At 38.4% G+C, this 22,625-nt stretch overlaps 1 protein-coding gene across 1 annotated transcript in view; it reads right to left on the bottom strand.

The window, feature by feature from the left end:
- Positions 1–662: 662 nt before the first annotated feature.
- Positions 663–22,625, bottom strand: part of LOC126416745 (ubiquitin carboxyl-terminal hydrolase 20) — a 187,938-nt gene continuing 165,975 nt past the window's right edge. The window contains exon 18 of the mRNA XM_050084581.1: positions 663–5,254. Within this exon, the coding sequence (XP_049940538.1) occupies positions 5,079–5,254 (176 nt within the window). The 3' untranslated portion in view covers positions 663–5,078. The remainder of the gene's footprint in view (positions 5,255–22,625) is intronic.

Here is a 22,625-nt window from a genome sequence, read left to right as displayed (position 1 = left end):
GAAATCATTTTATATGCTGCTGGTGTACCTAAATCAACATCAGCAGGCTGAATGTATTACTTTAATGATATAATTTATCACAGTGGATTGAAAACAGAGACGCTCTTAAGAAGTTTCATTGATAGTTTCAGGGATCTACCTTGGTTGTGTTCAAAACAGGGGACAGCAATACTGGTATTAGTAGATATCTACTTGCTACAATGATCACTTCAACTGTCACCTGCCGACCAAATGGTTCAATGCATACAGTTAAGACGATATCTAGTTGCAACCATCTCAATCAAAATGAGACAGCTAGGCTACAAATATAGTATCAGATGCTCTCTAGTGGCTGGACATTTAATTATCAGTGCTGAAATATGTATAAGTGGGGTTTTATTTTTTTGAAGGCCTTTTCTGAAGCTGACCAAGTATACTTGCAATTTTAAGTTTCTGTCAAAATCATAAAAATGACGTAACTTGGTGTTTTAAGCTAAGGGGTTAATCTGTAATGTGTAAGCAGATAATATAGGCATGTGTGTGTGTGTGTGTGTGTGTGTGTGTGGGGGGGGGGGGGGGGGGGGGGTCACACACACACACACAAAAACAAAGGGAATCTAAGTGTACTATAAAGTGAGAGGCAGTAACAGTGTTTTGAGAGAGTTGACTGTAAATACTCAATATTTAAAATATTGATTTTAATCAACAAAGCATACATGGAACAAATACTTCAAACAAGAACAATATCAATGCCCTGTTACCCATACATCCAGGATAGCAACCACTTCACCACAATCATTATACATAATAACATAAATTAAATAATGTCTGAATTATAGCCATATTATGGAAATATTAACAACTTTGGTAGAATTACTATAAATGATGTACTGACAGAAAATGTGAATCTGGTAGTGTATGATGAGGCCAATACACAACAGACAAAAATTAACAACTGATTATGATAAGAAACATCAGCATTTACCAATAGTGCATAAAAGTTACATAAAAATTGTTTTCTAGTTTTAAGGAATATATTAGTAGTGATACAGAGTTCCTTAAAATGTTACAATTCAAGTGCTTCATAAAATGAGATTTTTCCAACTTCATGGAGCAATCTACAATTTACATGCTGACATTAACAGAATTATTCCATAACTAGTGACCTCACTCTTAACAGGACATTAAACTGCAATGGTGGTAAAGGCAGTAGTGGTGACATAATAATAATAATAATAATAATAATAGTCACCCATACTCAGACTAAAAACAATCAGTAGTGTTGCATGATATTTAACATTCTAACATGCACTGTTAGATTTCTTTCACTGATGATTTTCGTGCCTGATAAGTGTTTATTGGATTTGGTACAATACTTGCAGATAGCACTACAAAATTAACACTTGGATCATTATTCGTCTATTCCTCTCTGTTCATCAGTGAAATATTTTTTTTATCAAATACGTAGAAAAATACATTTTTGTTAATCTACAAGGATGAAGGAAATTGCTGATACACAGCTTAAGAGAGAGAAATGAAAAGAGTGAACTGCATTTTATTTGTAAGTCAACTCAGGCAAGAAGAAAAATGGGAAAAAGGGGCGTGGGTTGGGGTGGGGGGCAGAGAATATAAAACATGATTATCCTAAACAACAGAAAAGTGCACACACAAACACATGAAATACAAAAATATACTGAACAGATAATTGCTAACCAATTCTGACTGTAATATGTAACTTAATTTTGAGATGGCCCAAGGACAAACTGGCTCTTTTCACTCAACATGTGAGGAGGATTTGGATATGACAATTTGTTGTGCACTGCTTGCTTGTGACACTATCACAACTCTTAACCTTCCCCCACCCCACACACAATACCTTTTTCTTTTACAGTTGATGAAATGATAGCTGATCTGAATAATAAAATATATGGAATAGTTAAACAGTTTTTTAATTTTTGGTGCTGGTAAATGGATCATAAGAAACAGAACACCGCACTGAGAATTTTGAATAACAGTCTTAATTAGATGGGGGGAAAAGCTTTAATACTTGGATCAAACACTTAATTTAAATTGATGACAAACATCTACAGAAACTTCTATCTTAAGAGAAAACAATAAACTGCAGGTTGTAAATCACAAAATAAAAATAAAAAATGGCAGTTGGTATACTTTCAGGAGGTCATCCACATTCTTCGTATGTTGGTACCTGCAGCGAATCAATTACAACTGACATGACCGAATTATAAAGATGGATGGGGAAAGAAAACATTTATCAAGCCACGAGTCTCTAGTACAAAACATGCATAATATATCAGCCTTATTGTAAAATTGCAACCCAGACAATTTTTTCTTTTGATTTATAAAGCTGATCCCAACAAATAAAAGTGGAATTGAATTTTACTAGATATTTTATTTATGCTGAGCTCTATTCCTTTCTCCAAAGCACATCTTCAATTTTTTTCCTTCCTGCCACCAGATAGTAGAAATATTAATACAGAACATTCAGAAACAAACACTTTGCATGTAACGGTTACAAGAGAAATGTGAGGCAAATCCTCAACAAACAGTGCTGTTCCTTCATACCATCCGATTTACAAATCAGTGTGATTCACTGAGAAACATCACATCAGTACAAATCGGCCTTTAACCAGCAGATTTGTTTTCAGAATTATTTACTTTTCCGTTTATTAATTTTTTAACTATTACAAATATTCCATTTTTCCATTTTTGATGCAACAAAAGGAGTAATTGATTTTATAAAGAAAATGTCTTAATGCAGCAAAATTTCTACACATTACATAAACAGAATGTTTGAAATGTAACTACAAAAATAGCTGAAAGATGCATTGGTGATAACAGTCTTCTGCAAAGGCCACATATACCAATATTTTAAGCAAATTCTGGAAACAGGTATAGTCAACTTTTTTGTCTTCTGCTTGCCCCTTACTACAATTATTCATTTGTTCAACTTTTGTAACTGTGTTAACCAAGCACAGTCAGTAGCCACATTTCATAATCCCCAGACCCTCCCCATTTCAAGCACCTGTGTTGTCCAAAGATGAATAGTGACTAAAGGTACTTTGTTTCATCATAATAAATAGCTGATGATATAGAGTTTCAGAATAAATGTATGAAATATAATTTTTAATACAAATCAATTTTAAAAAACAGTTTCAATTTTTTGTATGCATTTAACTCAATGAAAGCAGGTACAGTTAATCTCATGTGGACTACATTTTTAGTTAAGTTTTTTTAATCATTGACAAAAAACTGACACAACCAATTGAAATAAATTATAATGCAAAAACAATGTTATAAATCATTGTCAAGCACAATAAATGACGAAAAGTGGTCTGCATGCCATTAGTGTTGTTTAAACTATGATTTCTTTACCACAGCTTCACAGCTTCAAGATTATAGGCTAGTTACAGTACATCCATGAAATCTATTCTCTTGTTCGTTTACATAACCTCATTTTTCTTTTTAACCAGAGGAATAAAATATGACTGAAACATTAAAACAGTCAAATACAAATGTTTAGCAGTTGCAATAACATGATGGGGAGTAAATGCGATCTGCTATAAAAAATAATAATAGTAATAGTATTATCAGCCAGACAATAGCAACAGTGAAAACTGTAACACTGGTGGAGCATATGAAGAAAGTGGGGCTGGAGGGCACCCCAACCCCCTTTGTAACAATGTGCTAATGCTCAATAATGGAATGGTGTACTTACAAAATACTTGATCTCTACAAAAAATGTTTAACAATTCCCATTAACAGGTAAATTTACAACCACAAAGTCAACATTAACAAAAGACACAAGTTGTATTAAAGGAATGAAACAGTATAACAACTAAATGAGAAAGACCAACATTTACACAACATGAAATACAGTTGCTCTCAGGCATAAATAATATTGAGTTTATACACTGGGGCTGTGAGTGAATCCTTGCTACACTTAAATACAGCTTGAAAGACCTAACAGTCTGTAATACTGAAAACAAATATACAGCACACATACATATGAACTAATAAGCACTTTTCATACCAACCATAGAATGCTTTATACTATAAATAATAATAATATGAATAATTACAAACACAGATGCACCATAATCTTCAGAAACTGATATTTGTGTGTGGTAAAATACATTAGGTCTTTGGTAGATAAATTCAATATATAACACACACACACACACACACACACACACACACACACACACACACACACACACACACCATCATATAAAAGATATAACTAATTGTTATTTCTAATTTTTGTGGAATACTACACATTTTCCATTCGCTTCTGCATGTACAGACATTGTCTATTTCTCATAAAATACTGGCCCTACATTAAGAAAAAGTTTGCCATTTCTTTTCATTCAATAAACAGTCATCAAACTACCATTATTGCTACTAACAATGTTCCAGATAACATAGGAAAAGCTGATAATTGCACCAATAGAAAAAGATTGATGTTACACCTGTACTTTTCTCTCAGCTCTGAGTGAAAGACATACATACTGAAATCATTTAAACCACATGAGAAAGTGCTACATCCATGGCAAATGAAGCAAATATGAGCAATAATGAATGTTTCCACTGAGACTAAAACAGTCAAAATTTTCACAAACAATTTACGAGCACAGGAAGAAAAGAGAAAATAAATCTACACATAGCATATAATTTAGCCCGAACAATAGAGCAGTAAGCATTTTACATAAACTGAGAAATGAACACATTTCCTTCACAATACTTGTACAAATTCATTACCCTCATCGCTACATTCCCATCTGCAGTTCATCCTTTCCAATGGAGCAAAATATTGATTAATTTTGCACAGGAAAGTGAAAATTTTGCCAGATATATATATATATATGAGGAACAAGACATATCATAAATGCATATATTTATTTGCAATGGCATTTATCAACAAAAGTCTATAATTACATCTAATGAATTGGTGAAAAAGTCTTTATCGGTATGTCATATTTTAACTGTAACACAAGTAAGCCCTATTTATACATACTTCACAGAACTACAATGTACAACATGACTAGTGAACTGAAAGCGCATACAAGTTACAATTCTTTTCAAGTGTTCTGCACAATAGTTTCAGTGACTGGGGAATACAGTGTGTCGCTGGCTCCTAGTTCCTTACCAAGGATTATTCCGGAGTCTTTTTCTGAGGTCACCGGTGCGGGATGCATCGGGTCATCAGCAGTAATGGTAACACCAAATGATCCAGATGAAAAATCATTGTGCTTGCCTGCAAAATGTTTGAACCAAGTTTATTTCGCTACACACTGCAATGTAACAAATATAAATATGGGTAGTGTTTGTAATAAAGGAGACAATATTTAAATTATATACTCATATGCCTGAGGCAACTGAAAAGCAATGCAAATTGAGTACATTTTAAATTCTAAAAATAAATGTAAAGCAGCCTGGACTGGTATTAAAAAGGAAATTAATAATTTCAATAAAGGAAACAGTATCCCTATTGACTGACAATCTCAATGAACATTTTGGAAGTAGTGTCAGCACCACCACTCCATTCAATAATTCTACCTTAGATACAGAAGCCTTGCTCCTCATGCAAAATTGACTAGTGAGAGACTGATTTGGACTCCCTTTACTTTAAGTGGCATTTACAAACTGATAAATTACACAATTCAGAAATGGAGACTATTATGGACTCAGCAATTTCATCATAGTGTATAGCAAAAACTCACTCACTCTCAAACAGAGGACTAGATAAAGGAATCTTCTCAGAATGTCTTAACCTCGAAGTTACATTACCTATGAATAAAAAAGGTGATAAGCTCCCAAATAATTAAAGACCCAGTTCAATAATACCAATCACAACCAAGATAAAAGAAAATTACACAAATAAACAAAAATGTAGCTCGCCTGAAAGTACCAAAATTTTAAATGAACAACATCTTTGATTCAGATCTCACCTACCTACTGTAAACGCAACAGAAGCTCTGGTGAATAAAGTTTATGAAGGGTATGAAACAAAGCTATTTATTTAAGTCTGTCCTCATCAATGGATAGTAAGAGAAGTTTTCCCGCATTAATACTGAAGAAAGGGGGCTGGGGTGGGGGTTGGTCACTGGGTAAAACTCCTGTGGCTACCATTGGTGGGCCAACGTCATTGATTAGAAAGGGATTTTTCCCACTGTTAAGTAGTAGAAGAGTTATTGGTTTTACAAATTTCTACTGCTGCTATTTGTGGGGTCACATTAAAGGCTAGAAGCTAACTGGCCAGATCACAAAGGGGGAGAGGTCGTTTATCCAAAATATTATTGTCCACAGAGGTGGCTTCCATGGCACTGTTTGTATTGTTCACACACCGCAGCCATGTATTCACTTCCTCGATGGCACGGAGCCATAATGCTGGAAGGCTATAAGCATCCTCTGTATTGAAGTTATACACATTCTTAGAAATTTCAATTGCTTCTCGGACTTTTATTCTATAAATGTTGGTTTCCTTAGCCAGCACACATACTTTATTGAAATCAATGTCTAGGTCACAGTTCTCGTGATGTTCCGCTACCACTAATTTATACTTTGTTTCAGCTGCATGTGGTGTTTGTGTTTCCCAATGTGTTCTTTAATAGTCCTTCCAGTTTTGCCTATATACACTTTGCCGGAGCCAAATGTCATTCCATTCACGCTTGCTGTGAGGAGGCAATCGGATGCATCCTTTTTCCATCGAAGAAAGTGTGGAGGCAATCGGGTGCATCCTTTTTCCATCAAAGGAAGTCTTGTTACATGGCCACACAGTGAAGAAGAGTTTAATGGTTCCACATTTTCTCAAATGGTATTCACCCCAAAATCAACTTTACCTTGGAGGTTGGGAATGAGGTCAGTCTCTCATTTCTAGATGTGCTGGTATACAGACGATCTGGCAACACTCTACAATACAGAGTGTATAGAAAGCTTACTAACACAAACAAGTATTTAGATGCCGCTTCGCACTACCAACCAGCCCAGAAGCATGCAGTGCTCAACACACTGTATTCATATGCCTTCCCTATCAGCGATGACAACAACTTGGAATCGGAGTTGGGTTTTTAAAAGAAGACAACGAAGGCCAATGGCTATGACAGTTTGTCCATAGAAAGGGCTTTCAAGCAAAATATTAATTCTGCTCATAGGAAGGACAAGGAAGTGCCTTCTCGCTCTGTTAAGTTGCTGTATGTTTCTGGTGCACTGACCACATACGTAGAATTCTAAGGAAAAATTGTATTCAGACCACTTTCTTCAGTCAAAACAAAGTAAAAGACTTCTTTCTATGAAAATGGATGCACCTGATTGCCTCCACATTGTGGTGACTATGAAATGACATGTGCCTGTGGCAAAGTGTATATAGGACGAAATGGGAAGGTCTGTTAAAGAACATATTAAGGAACACAAACGCCATACAGAGCTGACACTAAGTATGAAATCACCAGTAGTGGAACATCACAAGAACTATGCTTGATGTTGATTTCAATAATGTACATGTGCTGGCTAAGGAAACCAACATTTATAGAAGAAAAGTCTGAGAAACGATTGACATTTCGAAGAACACTTCAACACTGGCTACAGGGTTCCGGCATCGTGGCTCCCCGCCATCAAGGAAGTGAATATGTGGCCATGGCGTGTGAGCAATACAAACTACGCTGTGGTAGCCAACTCTGTGGACCATAATATCTTGAATAAACATTCCTCCTCTCATGTTCTACCAGTTTTGTTTCTACTCAATGATGTGGGCCCACCAATAGCAGCAAGAGGAATTTTAACCAATAACTTTTCCCCAGTACAAGTGTGGGAAAAATCCTTTTCTAACTGATGACATTTGCCCACCAATGGTAGCCACAGGAGTTTTAGCCAATAAACACCTTCTTCAGCATTAGCACAGGAAAACAACTCTTATTATCTAATGATGATGGCCCACCAATAGTAGCCCAAGGTCTTTTTACCTGATAATCCCCCTTCTTCAGAACAAGCGTAGGAAAACACCCCTTTACAAGAAAAGGCAACAATGGCCCCTGACAGTGCTCAATCTACAGTGGACCCACAAGATCCTGAAGAAGATCCTAGTAGACGAGTCGAAATGTCGATTGAAGGAATATGATGTGACCTAACACAGAAAATTTTAACTTCAAGGCTATCTATGCCTGGAACAATCATTGATTCAATCAAAGTATCTGACTGAGTGTCATATGACATGATGATCAAAAAGAATACTGTGGTACTGAAGACTGGTCACTCCCTTTAAGCAATAGGTTATACAAATAAGCAGAGATCTGCAATACCCCCAATAAAAAAGAGAAATACCCTAAGGCTCTGTTCTTGGAACCTTCCTGTTCACTTTCTACAGTAATAACTTTTTGAATTATATACGATGTAAGAATGCAATGTAAGAATGTACTATATGCTGACAATAAAAACAACCATAACTTCAGGGGAGAATTTACAATGTACGCTATAAAAACGGACAATGAGGCAAATGACCAGCCACGGGTGTCAGGCCAGTCACCTTTGCATAAACCAGACAAAAACAAGAGTAGTAATTTTTAATCTTAGGGTAACCAAAGACGAAAATAGTATAATTATTTGGACTCATTACAGACCAAAAACTCTCTTGGGAAGAACTCGTCAATTATCTGTGGAACGAGCTAGCCATGTACCTTTTTAATTCTATAAATCGAGAAACATTATGAGCAAACAGTTATTACTCCTCTCATACTTCACTTTCTTTGATTCCCATCTGCAGTATGGAATACTGCTTTGGGCTGGTTCCTCAGGGCATATATACTCTGCAAATCAGTGTGAACGCACGGTAGAGGGCACCCCCCATTGTGGCAGTTATTAAGTCTTCTTTCCATTCTATTCACGCATGAAGCGCAAAAAGGACGATTGCTTAAACAGCTATGTGCATATTGTAATTCACCTAGTTTGTCTTCGCAATCCCTACATGAGCGAAATATAAGAGGTGATTGTTTATTTTTAGATTCATCACTTAAAGTCAGTTCTTGAAAACTTCCTAATTAGGCTCTTACAGGACAGCTAAATTGCAAAATTTTATATTTCTGAATATTTAAAACAACTTGATAATGTTTGCACTATTTGAAATCTTATCAATACCTGACTGAATATTTGTACAGCTGATTAAAGGATTAATTTTATTATGTAACTGCAAAGACTCTCAGTTTACATTTAATATTGTCCGTAAGATTATTAATATACAACTAAACTGCAAGGATCCCAATGCACTTCCTGGGGGCACAGCTGAAGTTACTTCTACATCAGTTGACGACTCCCCAAACAAGATTCATTGGGTCTTCAGGAAGTAAGTTACCTACATCGTCTCATGCTAAGACTCCATCCAACAAGAGAGGCACACGGTCAGAAAAGAGTACATGTTCTGGGCTTCCTGAGGAGACAGTTCTGCTACAGTACAGATAACAGGTACATCACAGTGTGTGAGTGACATTGTGCATAGAAAGGAAGTATACTCCGAAGCTGAAGTATGCGGGACAGTAAAATTCTTGTGTGCCAAACACCTGCACACAAATCCACTGTGAAATTGTTGTGGTTTATGGACAAAATGCAACATTGCGAGCAACCGTAGTGAAATGGTGCCAACGATTTGACCAGGGCTGCATGTGATGCTGATAAGGAAGGAAGGTCTTCAGCATCGATCACAGATGTTAATGTCCAGGCAATCTTTTCAGTAAGCTCAAAGAACATCCGAGTGAAAGATTTTCCAACAATGAGCCAGTTTACACAGTGATTCTCAAATGGCTCTGTGACTAAGGAGAGGATTTCTATCGTTGAGGAATAGCACGATTATTTGAATGTTATGACTGTTGTCTAAAGAGACATGGTGATTATGTTGAGAATATAGAGACATGCATCTATGTCACTTTTAACTGTAGTGGAGCATTCAATTAAAATTATTTTGGTCTGCTATAATAATGTGTAACTTACTTTTTGAAGTCTCTTGTAAAATGCCACTTCATCCCTACTAACAAATCCTCAGTCCAGTCTCGAATTTCACTTGATAGCCCCTGTGATCTTACTGCCAATAATAGTCATAGGTGTGGTATTGAGTTAAATGCTTTTCGGACATCAAAGAAACACTGTATCTATCTGACTGCCTTGATCCATAGCTTTCAGGATGTCATGTGAGAAAAACACGAGTTGGGTTTCAGATGACTGATGTTTTCGGAATTCAGACTGGTTGGCATGCTGGAGGTAATTCATTTCGAGATGCCTCGCTTCGTTTGAGTTTAGAATGTGTTCTAAGACTCTATAATAAATGGATGTCAATAATATAGGATAGTAGTTTTGTGGACCACTTCTGCTGCCCCTTCTTAGTGTCGGGAATGATCTGTGGTTTCTACCAGTCAATGGGTACACGTTTTTGTTCAAGGTATCTATGGTAAAGAGCTCACTGAGCCACAAATTCAGTACAGAATCTGACAGGGATTCCATATCAATTGACTAACACACTGATGATGAATTCCCTAAGTTGTTTGAAAACACACACAGATATTTACCTAAGTTCTAGGAGTTGGAAGCACACAGTGCAGAACAATATGGTGTCCAACATCCAAGTAAACAGATCTGTAGTCATTTGTGACTGGAAACATCAATTTCCTTTGCAAAACCACCCACAACGATGGCTATCAGTGGGACAAGTAAAATATGCTCTTCTGACAAACAAAATGAAGAAAGGGAGGGGGAAGGACAATCAGTGTAATAACACCCCATGAACAACAATGACATTATGAAATTGAGCACAACCAAAGGTAGGGGAAAGATGGGGAAGGAAATTGGCATGTTCTTTGATAATAACAACCCTACGACTTGCATTCAGCAATTTACGGAAACCATAAAAGCCCTAAATCTGGATTGCCAGATTGGATTTTGAACTTGTATGCTGCCAAATATGAGTCCAGTGTCATGCCACAGCACTTGATAGGAGGATGAAGAAGAAAAATACATCAAGTGTACGGCCTCCCTGCTGCATACAGGCTTGCCACCATCAAGACTGGTAAGACTACAGAGAAAGACCACAACTTGTGAAATTAAAGTTGTATTGGTACCCAGTGATGATGAACTAGGGCTATGGAAGCCTGCCATATTTGGATAACTCCTACTTCTCGCTGCACACACTGTGCAGTTACAACATCTGTAGGGAGCAACATTTTAACATGATTTGGGTGACAATTGTAAATGGAAGTACTTTTGTGGTTGGTGTAGTGATAGGAAGAGATGTTTGTATGAAGGGCATTTAAGTGCTGAAGAAAGGCAGATCACTGAATTGAAAAGGATCAGGTGAAGAAGATTCGAGAATAGGTGTTGAGGCTCTGGAGGAAAGAAGAAAGGATTTCCTTGCCACTGTTTCCGATCATGAAGATGCTGCCAGTGAATCAATACTAGACAAGAAAAGTTAGTTGTTGAACAGATAGGAAAGATTCCTCTAGATGACCCATAAGCATGATCCATGCAGATACGCATGGCAGTTCCATGGATTTGTTTGTATGTTTGGTCTTTACATGAGAAATAATTTATATAGTTTTTCTTATACCTTATAGATACAATCATGGAAAACATTTTTAATCATGACTGCCTTTGAACAAACACTACCCAGGTTAAAAAACAATATGTGGTATGACACTGCATATCATGGGCCATTATTCACCATATGCTGTTTCAAACTAAAGGTTTCTGAAGGTCGATGGACAACGTAAGACCAAAAGCAGTCACAGTTAGGAATACGTTCTCTGATGGTCTCTACAAGTGGTGAAAGTTACTGTATAACACAATGTGGCGAAAAGAGTCAGGACAGCAATATGCACATCTACAGTTGGTGGTAGTATCATGCACACAAGGTATTAAAGGGCAGTGCACTAGTGGAGCTTTCATTTGTGCACTAGTGGAGCTTTCATTTGTACTCAGTTGACTCATGTGAAAAAGTGTCAGATGTGATTATGGCCCACTAACAGGAATTAACAGACTTTGAATGCGGAATGGTAGTTGAAGCTAGACACATGGGGCATTCCATTTCAGAAACCATTTGGGAATGTAATATTCTGAGATCACAAGTGTCAAAAATATGTTGAGAATACCAGATTTCAGGCATTACCTCTCATCATGGACAACGCAGTGGCTGACAGCCCTCACTTAACGACCGTGAGCAGTGGCATTTGCTTGGAGTACATTAAATGTATTTGCAACTGCGAATGTGAACAACCATCGTCTGTAGAATGAAATTACAACAATGAAAATTTGTGCCTGACTGGGACATGACCATGATTTCCTGCTTACTGTGAGCCATCACCTTACCCTTTGGTTATCCATGTACGACTCATGGCCGGACCCAAACTTCCATATGTCATCAGCCATGCACGTACAATCTGTACTTGTACATCCATTATGTATATACCCGTACAGGTGAGACATTTTACTTGAAAGTCACTTGCCTGGTGTCAGTGGATCAATACGATATTGCAGTGCATGGGTTATTTTTATAATTTATTTTACATTTCTAATTCTGTAGGACCAAATTGAGGAGCAAACCTCCAGGGTCATGGAATGAAATTACGAAAGAAAAGTGATAACAGATAAAATAAAATGTTTATGAATCCTGAAAAGACATCAAGATATAAGTTTATTTAAACATAATCAACAATGTAACACAGGAATCAGCTTAAATTTTCAAGGAACACCTCGACAGAATAGAAAGAATGACCTACGAGGAAACCCTTCAGTTTTGATTTGAATGTGTGTACATTACTGCTAAGATTTTTGAATTCTTATGGTAGCTTATTGAAAATGGATGCAGCAGAACACTGCACACCTTTCTGCACAAGTCAAGGAAGTGTGATCCTAATGCAGATTGGATTTCTACCTAGTATTAATTGACTAAAAGCTGCTAATCTCAAGATTAAGCTGGACTGTTCAAAAGAAATGACAGCAAAGAATATATAAGTTGAGAGGACAATGTCAGAATATCCAGACTAATGAACAGGGGTTGGCAAGAGTTTTGCTAACTTACACCGCTTGTTGCCCAAACCACCCGTTTCTGAGCCAAAAATACCCTTTGAAAATGGGATGACTTACCCCAAAATATAATACCATATGTCATGAGCCAAAGAAAATAAAATAAATAGACTACTTTTGTGTCGAACTACAACTTTTTTCAGATACTGTTCTAATAGAAAAAATGGCAGCATAAGTCTTTGAATAAGGTCCTGAATGTGGGCTTTCCATGACAGTTTACTATCAAACTGAAGAGCTAGAAATTTGAACTGATCAGTTTCACTAATTATATAACAATTCTGTGAAATTAAAACATCAACTTCTGTTGAATTATTTATTAAAAACTGTAGAAACTGAGTCTTACTGTGATTTAGCATTAGTTTATTTTCCTACAGGCCATGAACTTATGTCTTGAACTGCACTATTTGAAACAGTGCCAAAGTTGCACTCAACAGCCTTTGCTACCAAGCTAATGTCATCAGCAAACAGAAATATTTTCGTATCACCTGTAATACAAGAGGACATGTCATTTCTAAATATAAGGAACACAAGTGGCCCCAGCACTGATCCCTGGGGCACCGCCCATTTAACAATGCCCCACTTGGATCCCATATCACAGCCATTCCCAGTACTGTGAAGAATGACCTTTTGCTGTCTGTGAACCAACTGTGAGCCACTCTCCATATTCCATAAGGGTCTAACTTCTGGAGAAATATTTTGTGAGCAGCACAATCAAATCCCTCAGTTAAACCAAACAAAAATGCCTGGTGTACAAAATCTTTTGTTTAATCCATCCAATATCTCACAGTGGAAAGATAATATAGAATTTCCAATTGTTAAATCAGTTCTGATACTAAACTGTACATTCTATAGCAATTTATGTGAAATAAAATGATCAATTATCCTTACATACACAACTTTAGAAAAACACTGATGGCATTGCAATAGGTTTAAAACTGTCTACATTATACATTTCACCCTTTTTCTGAAGCAGCATTACGAATGGGTACTTTAATTGTTCAGGAAACTGGCAATTCCTAAAGCAAAAATTACAAATATGGCTAAGTACATGGCTAACATGTGCAGCACAGCACTTTAATATACTTCTAGATACTCCATCAAATCCACGAGAGTCTTTAGTCTTCAGTAATTTAATTATTGACTCGATCTCTCAGTTGTCAATATCACAGAGAAGTATTTCATGTATCAGTCTGAGAGAGAGAATTTCCAAGAGAGTTATATGATTCTCTGTAGAAACTAAGTTATTATTATATTTCCCCTGCAATGTTAAGAAAATGAATGTTAAATATTGTACATATATCTGACTTATCAATAACATTTTTACTATGTACTGGCTTTATATCCTCGACCTTGTGCTGCTGACCAGTCACTTCCTTAATGACTGACCATATGGTTTAGTTTTATCCTGTGAATTAGCTATTCTTTTTGCATACCACATACTCTTTGCCTTCCTAGTAACATTTTTAAGCACATTACAATACTGTTTGTAATAGGCTATTGTAGCTTGATTTTGACTTATTTCTAACATCTTGATACATGTCCCATTTGTTCTACATGATATCCTTATCCCACTAGTCAGCCACTCAGGCTGCCTTTTACTGCTAGTACCCTGTTTAGAGTGTTCTAAAGGAAAGAAACTTTCGAAGAGCATGAGAAATGTGTTAAGGAAAGCATTCTATTTGTCATCTATGTTATCGGTACTTTAAACATTCTGCCACACTTGTTCCTTAATGAGGTTTAAAAACTCTCTACTATAATTGGATTAGCTTTTCTACATAGACTGTAATTATCATTTGTCTGAGTACAAAAACCTTTCAGTGTTAAAATTTGTGCATCATGGTCTGAAGAGTCATTCACCCTTTTACTAACATAATGCCCATCATTAATGGGCTATGGGAGCAGACAACCGATGCAAGTGCCTTTGTTAACAGCACATCACCTGCAGTGCCTCTCATGGTCTCATGACCATATCGGTTGGACCCTTGACGACTGGAAAACCATGGCCTAGTCAGATGAGTCCCTATTTCAGTTGGTAAGGGCTGATTGTGGGGTTTGTGTGTGGCGCAGAATCCACAAAGCCATGGGCCCAGGTTGTCAATAGGGCACTGTGCAAGAGGGTTATGTAAGGGAATGGTCTGTGTTTACGTGGAATGGTCTGGGTCCTTTGGTCCAACTAAACAGATCATTTACTGGGAATGGACATGTTCGGCTACTTGGAGACCATTTGTAGTACACAACAATGGAATTTTTATGGATGACAATGCACCATGTCACCAGGGGCCACAACTGTTTGCGAGTAATTTGAAGAACATTCTGGACTATTTGAGTGAGTGGTTTGGCCACGCAGATTGCCTGACATCAATCCCATCACACATTTATGGGACATAATCTTGAGGTCAATTCATGCACAAAATCCTGCACTGGCAACACTTTTGCAATTATGGACAGCTATGGGGGCAGTATGCGACTTGTTGACTCCATGCTATGTTGAGTTGCTGCACTACACCAGGCAAAATAAGGTTTAACATGATATTAGGAGGTATCTCATAACTCCTCAGTATACATGTTGATCTCTCTTCTCCATAGTCCCCCACTCCCAAGAAATTGTAGATCAGAATATGCTGGTATAGAAGTAAGAAGGAAGTGGTGGGGTTGGTATCACGAGGTTAATGAGAAATATATAGTGTTAAGACATTGCATCTACTGTGACAATCAAGGAACATGGACTGTGTAGAGATTAATATCACAGGCAGGAAGTGCAACTGAGAGCAATTAGCTGGAGATAGTGGTCAACAAAGATAGAGGATCTTTCTGTGGGAGCACAGTAACCAGCCACAATGAGGCAATCACAAGGGACACCAGTAGAGTTGAGTTGTTGAAGTGGGATATAAGTGGTTGACTGGTTTTTGGTCAACTAGATGTTTTGAGGAACTATTGAAGGTTATACTGTACTTGTGGGCCTGGAATGTAGTGGTCAGATTTCTAAGCAAGGCGATGGAATGTTGGTGGGGACTCTCAGCCACTCAGCAATTATCATTCATGGTCACAGTCTTTACCAAAGAAAGAATGATAAAAGTTAGGAATGCCTGAAAGTTCATAATCAGGTGTTTCTTAGCTCTGATATTAAAATTGCTGGGAATGAATTCGGAGGGAGATAAGTTGGAGATGTGGAATTCTTCAAAGGTTTATCACAGTGTGGAGGAGTAAGGCTAAACTAAATTCACTGGATGAAATACAAGTCACCCCCTTAAAAGAGAACATTGGTCACTTTGGAGTTCTGTAGATGGTGTAGAACTGATACCAGCCAGTGAAATGACCTTCCACTGCTAATATAAGTCGTGTTAGTGAAGTGGTGTGGTGTGTACAGTGGAGGAAGAAAATCTGGAAACACCTAAAATGCACAACACATTACCATGCCTAATACATTTTGGAAACCCCATTGACAATCAAAGCAGCTTCCAGTCATCTCAGAATGGATCAAGTTCAGGTAACGATGATGCAGACCACAAAGGATTAATTATATTGAGATCCAGGGAATGTAGTGGCCAAGGGAGATACAATAATTCATCCTTGTGCTCACGAAATCTGTCCTGGATGATGCCATTGGGCAACAAACACTGTACGAGGGGCATTCAATAAGTAACGCAACAATTTTTTTCTGAAAGCAGATTAGTTTTTATTCACGATTCCAATACACCATACTATTCGCCCTCTTTCAGCTACAAAACGCTATTTTTCAACATCACTTCTGTTCAATGCAATGGCCTTACGGCACCTTACTGGGAGGGCCTGTATGCCTGCATGGGATTATTCTTCTGGTTGATATCAGAGCCAATGTCTCACTGCATCAATAACCTCCCCATCACCTACATGCTGCTTCCTGTGGAGTGAATCCATCATTGAGCCAAGCAATTCCACAGATGGTCCTTCATCTCTGTTTATGTTGTTCCATTAGACGGCGAGGAACACAGTGGGCAGACACCTTTGAGTACCCCAACTGGTGGATGAGTGTGTCAGCACTATTAGCAGAGACATACAGTTGTGCAATCTGGTGTTTGATTGTGATCCATCAATCACCTCAAATGAGTGTGTCTGCGCATCCCAACATTACAGGAGTCACAACTGTGCGCAAACTGGCCGGCATGCAGGAGATCAGACAGGTTTGCACAAACTTGTTGCAATGATGATGGACACCTCGCCCAATAAATCACTGTGCTTTTGTTCACTGTCAGGTCTCCATAGACAATCTGCAAGCACCTATGAATATCTGCAATTTTCTTGTTTTCCATCAACAGAAACTCAATGACAGCTCTTTGCTTGGAACACACTGCGGTTACAGACATAATTTTGAAGAATACACATGGTGCCACCATCCATCAGAACCAATCTCACCAAACTATAGGGGCTAAAATGTGAATATTCGATGATGTCCCATAACAAAGTCTGCATTTTTTCATCTGAAATTGGCCAAGAAAATAAAATATGTTGCATTACTCATTGAACACTGTCTGCCTCAATAGCTGAGTGGTCAGTGCGACAGAATGCCGTGCAAAGGGGTCGGGATTCGATCCCTTGCTGGGTCAGGGATTTTCTCCACTCAGGGACTGGGTGTTGTGTTCTCCTCCTCCTCCTCCTCCTCCTCCACCTCCACCACCACCACCACCACCACCACCACTTCATCCTGATCAACACGCAAGTCGCTGAAGTGGCATCAACTCAAAAGACACGCACCAGGCGACCAGTCTACCCGACAGGAGACCCTAGCCACACGACATTTCATTTCATTGAGCACTCTTCGTACTGTGTGTGAATCTGATCAGTCAAAATGGCAACATAATCCTTTGCAGTAATGTGAACATGCAGAATAACAATGGAGCCCATGGAATACCACAATAAGGCTGCCCAAACCGTCACCGATCCCCTGCTATGTTTTAATCTTGGGGCATAAACTCGGTTAGAAGCTAGAAACAGTGTGAAATGACACTCATGCAACCAAATGACTTTCTGACATTAGTCCACAGTCCAAGTTTTATGGCTTCGGCATCACGTTTTCCTATTATAGGCACTTGCATCACTGGTGGGCGGTGTAGGAATTCCAGCTCACCCTGCAATCCGTGTGTATGGAGCTCCCTTCACATTGTTCTGGCACTAATAGTTTGTGAGTGTGACATTTAATTCTGCAGTGATTTTGCAGTTGTCATCCTGTTATTTTTCGGTGCAATCATCTTCAATATCTGTCATGATCTCTCACCAGAGATTGTGACTTAGCAGACAATGATTTTCCACTTTCCCTGTATGTTGCATACATCTTCGATGAAGTGCCTCTCTGAACGCCAAACACTTTGGGTATCTTGGTTAGGGAAGCACTTACCATATGAGCACCAACAATTGGCCCATGCTCAAATTCACTTAGCTCTGATATAATGCACTGACAACTATACGAACACTGCTCTGAGAACAAATGACACTTGTAATGTACTCAGGCCATGCGTAGGTGCCTCTCATGGTCAAATACAGCAGCGCAATCTGCAGTCTGCGATAGCATCGCCATTTACGCTCAAGAATGCAGCTTTCACAATGTTTTCAACCCTTTTATAGGCTAGTCAACCGTATGGTGGTGCATCAGTGTGTATTGGCCAACATGTCTACAAAGGATGGTGCACCACTCACAGTCATGTAACAAGGCTTAAGAATGGCAGTCATAAACTAACTGACAGGAACCAGAGAAATGTATCATATCTTTTCAATCACTTACTAACCTGATGAAACTGGTGTTGTCACAAATGCATGCAATGGATATTTGAAGTTGGGTACCTCACAAATAGCCACTACTCACAGGGGCAAACACAGATGCATGTCTTTAGTGGGCCATGTAACACAGGAACTGGACAATAGGTGACTGGAGGCATGCAGCGTTGTCTAGCAAGTAACAATTTTGCCTCCTTCCAAACGCTTCAAGGTGTCAAGTAGACCGACATCCCAACAAGACATTTAACCTGCTGCGTGTTAAGGGTGTAGATAATGCCAGAAGCAATTCTGTGATATTTTGGGAGTATTTTTCCTCTGATCCAATCATTGAGGTTACAGTGAACATGAACCAAGATGTTTACTTCAACATTCTCAGTGATCAGGTGTTACCCATTCTTCCACATATTTGTGACAAGTACGCTGCGAACACTCCAGTCTTCCAAGCTGACAACAGCCACCTTCAAAGAGCTGCACACTTGCTTTCTTAGTGCAAAAACAATGAAGCACACTACTGCATCACAATTGGCCCATTAAATCACCTAATTCTAATCCTGTAGAAAACATGTGGGACCATTTTGGAACAAGGAGTGCATGAATAAGGCATAGCTGAAGAAATTCATGGACTCTCTTCCTTGTAAAAAAAGTTGTGTGTTTTCTTACCTGGCTTTCATCATTAGTTGATAAGAAAAAATGATTCCACTGAAGAGAGTGTGTAAATGAAAATAACCTCTATTAGTCCAACATTATTAACACTAGGTGTGGGGTTAAAGAAGTGGCCTTTTCTGAGGACCAGTAGTTCCATAGGAATCACGTTTTGGAAAATATGTTGATCGCACTGAAAGTCTAAAGAGGGACTACAGGAGCAGTGTGTTTCATCAGCGGTGCATGATGTTTCTGTGGATATGGGTATGTCAGCAATTGCAAGTTGTGTGTGGGTGGGGCAGAGAGAGGGGATGAGAGTGATAGATTCTCTGTTGGATACAGGTATGCCCATGCAGAAATAAGGCACACATAGCTGAGAGATTCCTTAGGTGCTGTTGGAAATTATGTTGGGGGATTAGCAGTCTCTACCACAGAAATTTGATGCAGGAAATTACTGTCACAGAGCAAAATTGCTTTGTGAAAGGAACAAAGCTGGTTAATTACTTTCCGAGTTTTGTTGGTGTGTTTATGAAAGACTAGAATGGAAACTATTAGAATTGAAAAAAATAAAGGCCTTTACAAAAAGATGTGTAGAAAAAAAGTCAACCATACAAATTTTAATACCAAGTCCATTAGCAGGAACATTAAGATCCTGACAGGGTTTGGGCAAGAATATATGAGATTGGATTTTTTCTAGGATGAAAGGAAGTATCCAGAACTGGTGAAGTATTGGCTGGTTGGATTCGTAGGAGGCAAAATCCTGCAATAGAGGAACTGAAAATGAAAATAGAAACAGAAATATGATGTTTTATGAAGTTTCTAGAGAACCTCCAGATGTTGGTAACTTCCTGTCATGATATTTTGGTGCAAAATATTTCTGCCATCTTCAGGTTTGTGCTAACAACAGTATGCTGAGCAACTATATTTAAGATACTGCCGGCTTGTCATACTATTAAAAAAATATGATGGCATTAACTTTTCCCAGAGCTTTTAAACATACAGAATATCCTGTCCAGCTGGCTAAGAGAGATTTCCTGCACCATTACTTCCTAAGAAATAGCGAACTTATTGCCACTGCTCACCAGTCATTAGCCAAACTTCCTTTACTATCCAGGTATTGAAACATTAAACCACATCCTTTGGCAGCAGTTCACATACCTTTCATTATGTCCTGAGATGGGGTCAGCCTAATCAAAATCCTACCATCTCCCAATGCAGTAATCTGTCATTCACTCAACCTGCACAATATCCTACTCTATCCATATGCCTACACATCTCACAATCCTGTACAACATTTCCTTGTCATCACAGGCATTTTGTATCCTATAAAAGGTACAGTCATATGTAAAGCAGTCACATTATACATCAGCCTTGGCACACATCCCCACCAAGCACAAGTCCTGGTTAACTGCATACAGGGTGAAGAAAAAAAAGGTGCAACTGTCGGTCAGCAGGCAATTCCTCATCCCAATTTAAGACAAAATAATATCTAGAAAAGCATTGTCCTACCCGTAGTTTTACTAGAAATGTGATTTAAAAAATGAGACTCTAGCAATGCTGTAATTGCATGCAGAGTGGCCAAGAACAACGAGCATGAATTCTGCGCTGTGCCGGAGCTGGCCCACTAGCTCAGCGAGACGAGGCAATGCCATGGGGAACAGATATGCAGCCTTGCCAATGTTTGAGTAGGTTCGCACTAAACTTTTTTTGTTGTTGTTGTTTTTTTGCAGTTAAGGCATCAAATTGTACCCAATTTATACTTCCAAAATGCAGTGTCTTGGGCATTTCCTTCTGTTAATGTTACCTTTATTTAAACATTAAGACTCAACATTAAATTCTTGCAGATGAAAATGACCACTTTCTTTTACGCATGACACAAATAAAGCCAACAGAAAATGTTACTGGATACAGTAACACTGTCTGAATCCAATGAGGAACAAAAAATACAATAGGTAGGCTACATTAGATTGTACATTATGCTAAATACACTAATTCCATTCTGTGGATTTGACATTCAGGCTTATCTTCACACAGCTGCTACATAATACTCATACAAGCATGTTCACTTTATAGATGATGTTCAAAGTGACCACCTGCTGGGTCACACTTTGCTGGATCCCCTGCAACACATCTGCATCCACCACTGCTGAAGCAGGATGTATGCGAGCTATTAGGTGATGCACATCTATCGGTGGAGTACTTTAAACTTGTTCCTTTAAGAGTGCTCACAAACAAATATCTGGGACTGAAGGCCAGAACATTTGACCACAATCACCAATCAATTTCCATTTTAAATAGTTACAGACATTCTTTCAAAAGTGTCACAGTTCATCATCATGCTAAAACAACAGCTGTCGCTGAACACCAAGTGGAACGCTTTCTAATGCATAAGGACCAGTATTGCAAAGAAATGTACAATACAGGGGTGCATCAACTTGTCCGGCAAAAGGTAAGGGGCCAAATGCACACCTCCCACGATTCCAGCACACAACTTTATGCCAAAAGTGTGCCTACAAGCTACATTCACAGGCAACGTGAGTTGTGTTCCGACCAACAATGGCTGCTGTGGAGGTTGAAAATACCCTCTCGAGTAAAGCTAGAGTCATCAGTCCATATCATGCTACTTATACAATGATCATTATGTTCCACTTTGTGCAAAAGTGATTCACAAAATTTTATTCACTGAATGCAGTCTTCTAGCCACTTATTTTGAATGAACATGTAATGATACGGACGCAGTCCTACATCGTGCAACACTTCAACAACCAGTGTTCGAGATATTTGAAACTGCCTTGCAATATCATAGGTACTTCGCAGAGGTGACTGTTGAAAGAATCATGTCCTATGTTTGTGGATTAAGTCTAGTCCTTGGATGACCTCTGTTGATTACTTGTGGATGAAGATTCCTGGTTTCCTGAAGGCGTTCCTCCAGGCAATGAAAAACATTCTTATCGGGATGGTGCCTTTGAGGGTACACTACTGCAGCAGCAGCAGCAGCAGCAGCAGCTGCTCGGTTATTGGATGCACCCAGCACCAAAAACATATAAATGTCTTCATTGAGAATAGTGGCTTTCTTGGCGAATCTCGATAAAATCTTCTCGAACTGGCAGCCAAGTCAATGCGTTGTTCTCCAGCAACATTTCAGCAAGTTTCTTACTTGCAATCTCCAGGCGAAGTATCAG

Source organism: Schistocerca serialis, chromosome 8 (assembly GCF_023864345.2).
Source record: "Schistocerca serialis cubense isolate TAMUIC-IGC-003099 chromosome 8, iqSchSeri2.2, whole genome shotgun sequence".
Classification (NCBI taxonomy): domain Eukaryota; kingdom Metazoa; phylum Arthropoda; class Insecta; order Orthoptera; family Acrididae; genus Schistocerca; species Schistocerca serialis.
Note: the sequence above shows the minus strand (reverse complement) of the source record. Positions and strands in the feature narration are given on the sequence as shown.